Source organism: Helianthus annuus, chromosome 15 (assembly GCF_002127325.2).
Source record: "Helianthus annuus cultivar XRQ/B chromosome 15, HanXRQr2.0-SUNRISE, whole genome shotgun sequence".
NCBI lineage: Eukaryota > Viridiplantae > Streptophyta > Magnoliopsida > Asterales > Asteraceae > Helianthus > Helianthus annuus.
The window spans coordinates 94,293,803-94,301,787 of NC_035447.2; the positions used below are offsets into that span (position 1 = coordinate 94,293,803).

Here is a 7,985-nt window from a genome sequence, read left to right on the forward strand (position 1 = left end):
AAACATAAACCCTCCCTTCTACTTTTTGGTTGTGCACAAAAATGAAGTTATTTGAAGCTTACTGTTTAATTGTCTTATTTTCATTAACCACAATAGCAATAGCAGAAGCTCCAAGATACGCCATGTCAGGGTGCGATGATATGTGTGGGAACGTGAGAATTCCATACCCTTTTGGAATCGGTGCCAATTGTTCTATCAACAGTTGGTACATGGTTGATTGCAACTCCTCGAGGCCATATCTATCTGCACTCAAGCAGTTAGAAATCTTGAGTGTAAACTTGGAAAATCAAACGGTAACAGTTAATACACCGAAATACTCTGATTGCCAAAACCCAGTTCCAAATAGCATCAATCTGGGTAGCAGCCCATTTCTGTTTTCCAAATCACACAATAAATTTATTTATGAGGGGTGTGGTAATGCTGTCATGATGGACAGCGGAAGTGAAGTGCTCACTGGGTGTTCGACTTATTGTCACAATGAAAGTCGTAGCACTAGAAACAGCTGTTTTGGCATCAGTTGTTGCCAATCCATAATTCCTCACTATCTCAAGTCGTACACAATTAACATCAGTAGACAGGATGGAGAAGATAGAGGTTGTGGGTCTGCCTTTATAGTGGATGAATATTATTCATATGTTGAAGGTAGGTTTTCAGAGAATAACAACTCTTATGTTCCAGTATCACTTCTTTGGACCCTTCCACAACTAAGTGACATCTATCAAGACCTTTGTGTTGGTTTCTACTATACATTAGCTATAGTTGAGGTAGATCTGGGAAATGGTAATACAATGAAGTCTTGGAAATGCTTACGTGATCCGAGAGTACTTGGTATATGGCAATTAGCTGGAAACCCTTACATATACGACGGAACCACTGGTATGAAAATTAAAGTTTATTTGCTCAATTTTAATATGTATTCGGTTTTTTTCCTAACATGGACCTTTCTCTCCCATACGTGATTTTAGTTATAGTCAGAGAAGAGTGTGTAAGCTGCAGAAGTAGAGGAAATTACTGTGGCTATGACCCAATATATGATGCTGATGGCATATTATTCAAATACAACCTCACTTGTAGTAGTATCGATTTTCAGCCTCCTGTAGAAGAAAGCAAAATGTCATTGGGTGTTATTCTAGGTAATGCTTGTACTCTCTACTTAAAATAATACCATGAGACTATGTGTACTAGTTAAACAAAATAATGCCCCCACCAGGGGGCATTATTCGACATGTGACAGTCCAGTCAGCATGGGGCGTTATTGCAAAAGTGGCGTAGTGGGAATAATGCCTGATAATGCCCCTTCCAATTATTAAACAAAAAAAAGCAAACTATTTTCTCATTGGTGGGTCAAACCCAGTCAACCATTCCACAAACCATGTTAGGCGTTTTATATATAATGCCCCACCAATTTTTTTTCAAAAATAATGCCCTATAATGCCCTATGTAATGGGGAAGGGGGCGTTTTTTTTGCCCTATAATGCCCCACTACACATGGTCTGAGTAGGGCATTTATTATCGAGGCGTTAATTAGTATAGTGCCAAATGAGGAAAAAAAATTGGAAAATAATAATTAAATGGACACTAAGTGACGTTAACCGTTACACATTCATTGAAGAGACGTTATAATGCTGATGTAACGAAAAATCTCCATTCAGAGGCATTAACACATTCTTTGGAGGGGCATTAACCAACATCCAAGACTTATTTTAGATTTTTTTTAAATGAATCAAACGTACTCTAAGTCCAAGCGTAGTGGGGCATTATAGGGGCGTGAAGAGGTTTGATAACGTCTCTACCACCGCCCTCTTGGGTGTTATAGGGCCATGAAGAGGGAGGGACGTTTCTAGTATAATGTTTAATGGAGAGAAAACAAAACGGAAAATAATGATTGAAAGGGCGTTAAGTGACGTTAACCATTACACATTTTTAAGTGTGTTATGTTGCTGATGTGACAAAAATGCCCTTAGAAGCATTAACCATTACGAATGATCTAATGTTTAAGGTTGTTTACTTTTAATGAGATGTCTGGGTCTAGAGGTGTATATTATATGAAATTGATTCAAGAAACCCGAAATTCAAATCGAATTGAATTTGAACAATGCACTTGATATCATATTTCGAATATTTGAAACCAAATTTGATTTTCAAATGGAACCCGATTCTATGAATTTCAAAACGAATTGACCTGATTATTCAAATTCGAATACACACTATTTATTTTATTTTTTCTGATTCATATTTCGGGTTAAAAGTTTATTTAGGTATGGTTTTAGAAACCAGATCGTACACGGGCCGGTTGGAGTTTGTTTATCTCTGGTTTGGTTTAGGGTATGTTTGGCAAAAGTGGCTGGAAGCTGGTGGCTAGAAGCTGTTAGCTAGTAGCTGTAGCTATTTAGATATATTTGGTGTTTGGCAGAGTAGTTGGAGTTTTTAATAAAATGTATAAAATGACCAAAATAGACATAACTAAAAATTTAAAAAGTTTGTGCATTAAAAAGTTTATTATCTTTAGAGGTTAAAATATTCATTTTTCCCTAAAAGCTTGTAGCTCCTTCTAAACGCTACTAGTAGTAACGTTCAACCAAAAGCTTCAAGTTCCTAACATAAAAGTAAAAAGCTTCAAACTCCTTCAACCAAACAAAGCTTTTTATTGAGTAGGAGTTTTTTCTTAAAAGACTAAAATTATAAGCTCCTAAAAGCTACATGCCAAACATACAATTAATACAATTAACGTGTAATAGGTATTTTGGGGTCTAATAAAAATTCCTGAACTAAGGTTACATACTTTTAGAAAATGTATACTTTGCTTATTGAATAATTAATGATATGGTGACCTGGCAAACTGTAAAATAATTAGGGTCGTTATGAGAATCCTTAACTATTTTGGGCCTGGGAAAAATAGGAAAACCTGGTCTTATAATATAAATTTAATAATCATATATTAAAAAAACATGATATGAAAAAATAATTGTTATAAATTTGTAGTGGGTTTTAATTGTTCGGGGTTTTTTATTTAGTTGTTTAACAATTTGACTAGTTGGACCTGCTTTACTTTTAGTTTAAAATTCTATTTAGGTTTAATTGTTTAAACTAGTTGGTACTTATATTATTTGAGATTTAATATAATATAATCTATATATATATATATATATATATATAGGGTAGGGATCCTAAGAGAAGTCCACCCTATTTGAGAAATTTGAGAAGCATTCTGCACCACGCATTTTTTTAAGCTTCTCATAATATACACATATGTATAGTTTGAAATTGACTATATACATATATGTATATTGAATTATACACATATGTATATAGTCAATTTTAAACTATACATATGTGTATATTACGAAAACCTTAAGAAAACTGTGTGGTTCAGAATGCTTCTCAAGTTTCTCAATTAGCCAAGTGCTTCTTACATGATCCTAACCCTATATATATATATGGTAAGTTATTGTAAAAAAGGTTAAAAGTGTGAGAAAGGTGAGAAATATTGTGGAGATGACATGTGTCCTAAATCTAAATTAATTCAAAAGGGTAAACAAGTAATTTTATTATTAATTCAATTAATTAAAAACTTTCCATAACCGCCACCTTAATTATAGGAACTGGATTTTTTTTAAAAGATCTCTATAAACACCATTCGGCAAGTATATAACACAATTCAGTAAGTATATAGCATCATTCAGCAAGTATATAACACCATTCAGCAAGTATATAACACCATTCAGTAAGTATATATAACACCATTCAGTAAGTATATAACACCATTCAGCAAGTATATAAGACCATTCAGTAAGTATATAACACCATTCAGCAAGTATATAACACCATTCAGTAAGTATATAACACCATTTAGCAAGTATATAACCAGAGCCGTCCCCGAAAACTTTTGAAAAAATTTAGGCCTCGGGCAACGAAAAGAATTGTGCCCAAAATTATGGTTAAGGGTAAATGAATTACAAAAAAAAAAAATAGTGTTGAAGCAATGACTCGAACTTGAGACCTTTGCATTATTTTGAGATGGATTTTGCCACTACACTACCAATATTTTTTCCATTCTAATCGGATTAATATTCTAAATATATAATTTAATAAATATATACAAGCTTATAAAGACTTTTCGGGCCCTTTGAAATTTTGGGCCTCGGGCGTCGGCATGGGTTTGCCGGGCCCAAAGCCGGCCCTGTATATAACACCATTCAGTAAGTATATAACACCATTCAACAAGTATATAACACCATTCAGCAAGTATATAACACCATTCAGTAAGTATATATAACATCATTCAGCAAGTATATCACACCATTCAACAAGTATATAACACCATTCAGTAAGTATATAACACCATTCATGGACTAAACATCTGATCGAAACATATTTTTTCTCTATATAAGTATAGCAATATGGTACTCATATTAAAGATAAAAAAACGCTCGTTAGTTATTATGGTGTAATTTTCTTTAAAAAAAGTTACGTATAAAAAGTTATTGACGTTTAAAAAAGACGAGAGGAAGTTACATGTGCATTAATGTTAGTTTCTTAATTTAAATATGTTAAAGTTACCTATATACCCTTAATCTTGATAATTAATATGTTTAATAGTAAACATTATTTACAATTTTGCCATTATGATCCCAACCATTAGATCAATGATCTAATGGTGTAGATTCTTTCTTACCTTTCACATAAAAAACTTTTTTTACAGTATATATATATATATATATATATATATATATATATATAGGGTGGGGCTCTAGAGTGAACCCTAATGTATTTGCGAACTGAGTGAACAACTCCTGGCCATTGATCTACACACGTGTATGGCCAGGATCTCATCATCAAATCGTAAAATACAATAGTGTATTTCTACATCAAATCCTCGCCATTGATCTACACACGTGTATGGCCAGGATTAATTCACTCAGTTCGCAATCTACGCTAGTGTTCACTCTTGAACCTAATCCTATATATATATATATATATATATATATGGTAGGGTTTTAGAGTAAACACTAGGTTGAGAGTGAAGTGTGTGAACTAATCTGGGCCGTTGGATTACATCATCTAGAGATTTTTAAACGATGGTAAGATTGTAATTATAATTTTGTAACTTCCCTTTAAAATAATTAATAGAAGGGTATTTGCGTTTTTTGTAAATAGTATTTATTAAACAATATAATCAAAATCCCTAAAATCTCGCTAGTTTCTGTATATACAAGATAAACAACTGTTAGTGTATACACATGTGTATAGTCTCATTAGTATCAGCTTATACAAGATACACAAATGTTAGTTTATACACATGTGTACAGTCTCACTAACTATTAGTTTATACAAGATACACTGCTGTTAGTTTATATACACATGTGTATAGTCTCGCTAACTATCAGTTATACAATATATACAACTGTTAGTTTATACACATGTGTACAGTCTTTTATACATCTGTGTATTATATTTAGAAATGGTAACATATGTGTATATCAACAACATAGAGTATATTATGCATGCACACTAGTAGATTGATAAAAAAATATGAAATTAATGAAAATGAAACGTATCACATATATGAAAAAATAAATAACTTCATCACATATTCAAAAAAAAAGTTAATGCCAAAAAATAATTACAATTTCTCAGAGAATTTTTTTTAATATTTATTGATATAAAAAGGTTAAAACAATGTATTCATATACGGATAATAAAAGAAAAACAATATTCAACTTAAAATTAAAAGAAAATCTATGGATAAAAAAATGATGGAGAAATAATTAAAAATGAGAGAGAGAGAGAGAGAGAGTTAAGGTATGAGAAAATTAAGAGATTTTAATTAAACATAGTTGGTTAATGTCAATCTTACCCTTTTAATCTAAAATGATCAAGGGCCAAGATTAGTTCACTCAGTTCAGTCTCAAGAAGTTGTTAACTCTTGATCATAATCCTATATATATATATATATATATATATATATATATATATATATATATATATATATATATATATATATATATATATATATGCGCTAGGAGTTGGCTACACAATCCAAAATTTCTAAAATATGTAAAAAAGTTGAAGACTATAGGTGTTATTTTACAAAACCACAGAAAGTATCCGTGCATTTTACTCTAATAAATACTTTTCAAACAATACATATATGGAAAAATACTTTTTTCTGTGTAAAATAACTGAAGTTCTTTTTTTTTTTTGTATTTTCTTTACAAGATGAAACTTTTTAAACACATATATGGAGAAGTTTTGGTTGTTTGCTAACTTTCGTTTTTCGTAATGTATGTTTGTTATTCACTCAGGTATTACTATAAGCATGGGTGTACTATTTCTTATCACGACTAGCTATATATTGTATAAACTGATCAAGAAAATCATAGAGAAGAGACGACGAAAGAAGTTTTTTAAACGCAATGGTGGTTTACTCTTAAATCAACAAGAAGAAGCTAACCCCTCTTTGGTTGATAAAACCATAATTTTCACATCACGTGAGTTGGAAAAAGCCACAGATAACTTTAATGATAACAGAATTCTGGGACGAGGAGGCCAAGGTACAGTTTATAAAGGGATGTTAGTGGATGGAAGGATTGTGGCAGTTAAGAAATCAAAAGTAATTGATGAAAGCCAATTAGAGCAGTTCATCAATGAGGTAGTTATTCTTTCCCAAGTCAATCACAGGAATGTGGTCAAACTATTGGGATGTTGCCTAGAGACAGATGTTCCTTTGCTAGTTTCAGAATTCATTCCAAATGGTACTTTGTATGATTGTCTTCACAACGAGACCAACGAGTTCCGAATTTCTTTGAACATGAGATTACAAATAGGCACAGAAGTTGCAGGAGCACTTGCTTACTTGCATTCAGCAACTTCCATTCCTATTTACCACAGGGATATCAAAACTACTAATGTACTTTTGGATGATAAATACAGGGCCAAAGTTTCTGACTTTGGAACTTCAAGGTTTGTAGCAATTGATCAAACTCATTTGACTACCTTAGTTAAAGGTACATTTGGTTACCTAGATCCCGAGTATTTCCAATCTAGCCAATTCACAGAAAAGAGTGATGTTTATAGCTTTGGAGTTGTTTTGGTTGAACTCTTGACCGGTGAAAAGCCAATTTCCCTAACTAGATTTGGTGAACATAGAAGTCTAGCTACGCACTTTTTGCTGGCTATGGAAGAAGGACGCGTTATGTCTATTTTTGATTCAATGGTGATTAAAGAGGGTACAAGAGATGAACTTCTGGTAGTGGCCAACCTTGCAATGCGATGCTTGAATCTGAATGGAAAGAATAGACCAACTATGAAAGAAGTAGCTATAGAGTTAGAAACTATAAGAACGTCTCACGTACCCTCTGTGGTTCAAACTAGCATCAGACCGCTGATGTGTGGGGATGCATTAACATATGGTGAATCATCTTCAACGTTCTTGAGTTTCAATGATGGTATTAGTCAATGATGGAAAAAGTTCGGTCATGTTCATTGGTAAATAAATTCATGTTGTATGTCATACAACATATTATGTAAGAGAACTATATATAATCTTAAATTTCTTAAGTTTAAGAAACAGCAACATGTTTGCTTTCTGTTTTCTATTGTAGCAAAGTATTTCATTTTCTTAATACAACTATGTACATTCATTTTTATACAAGTGGGTATGTGCAAAGTGTACGCGATATATTGCCTAAATGTCGTCATATGAATTACGTCTAATGAGCCATTTTCTAAAAGTGGGGATGTGCAAAGTGTATGGGATATATTGCCTAAATATTGTGATACGGCTACTTGGTATGGGTGAGGCTCATCCTTGGAGGATGATCCTCCACGTCAGTGCCACGTAGCATGAGTTAGAGGATGAGACAAAGAGGATGGATCTAAGGAAATGGAGGAGGGCCTAAAATATATATGTATATGTTGTATGTATATGTGTGTGTGAGCCCTACCCTGACGTTCAAGACGCCGACGAGCCACCCGGAACATTG

The 7,985-nt window shown here is 32.8% G+C and overlaps 2 protein-coding genes across 2 annotated transcripts; both read left to right on the plus strand.

The window, feature by feature from the left end:
* The first annotated feature begins 16 nt into the window (after positions 1 to 16).
* LOC110913904 (wall-associated receptor kinase-like 8) lies at positions 17 to 1,162 on the plus strand. The gene is made up of 2 exons (XM_022158722.2): positions 17 to 876; positions 966 to 1,162. The coding sequence occupies exons 1-2, from the start codon at positions 42 to 44 to the stop codon at positions 1,160 to 1,162; spliced, it is 1,032 nt and encodes a 343-aa protein (XP_022014414.1). The 5' UTR covers positions 17 to 41.
* A 5,124-nt stretch (positions 1,163 to 6,286) lies between these two features.
* LOC110913905 (wall-associated receptor kinase-like 9) lies at positions 6,287 to 7,529 on the plus strand. Its single transcript, XM_022158723.2, has one exon. The coding sequence runs from the start codon at positions 6,287 to 6,289 to the stop codon at positions 7,460 to 7,462; it is 1,176 nt and encodes a 391-aa protein (XP_022014415.1). The 3' UTR covers positions 7,463 to 7,529.
* Positions 7,530 to 7,985: the final 456 nt, after the last annotated feature.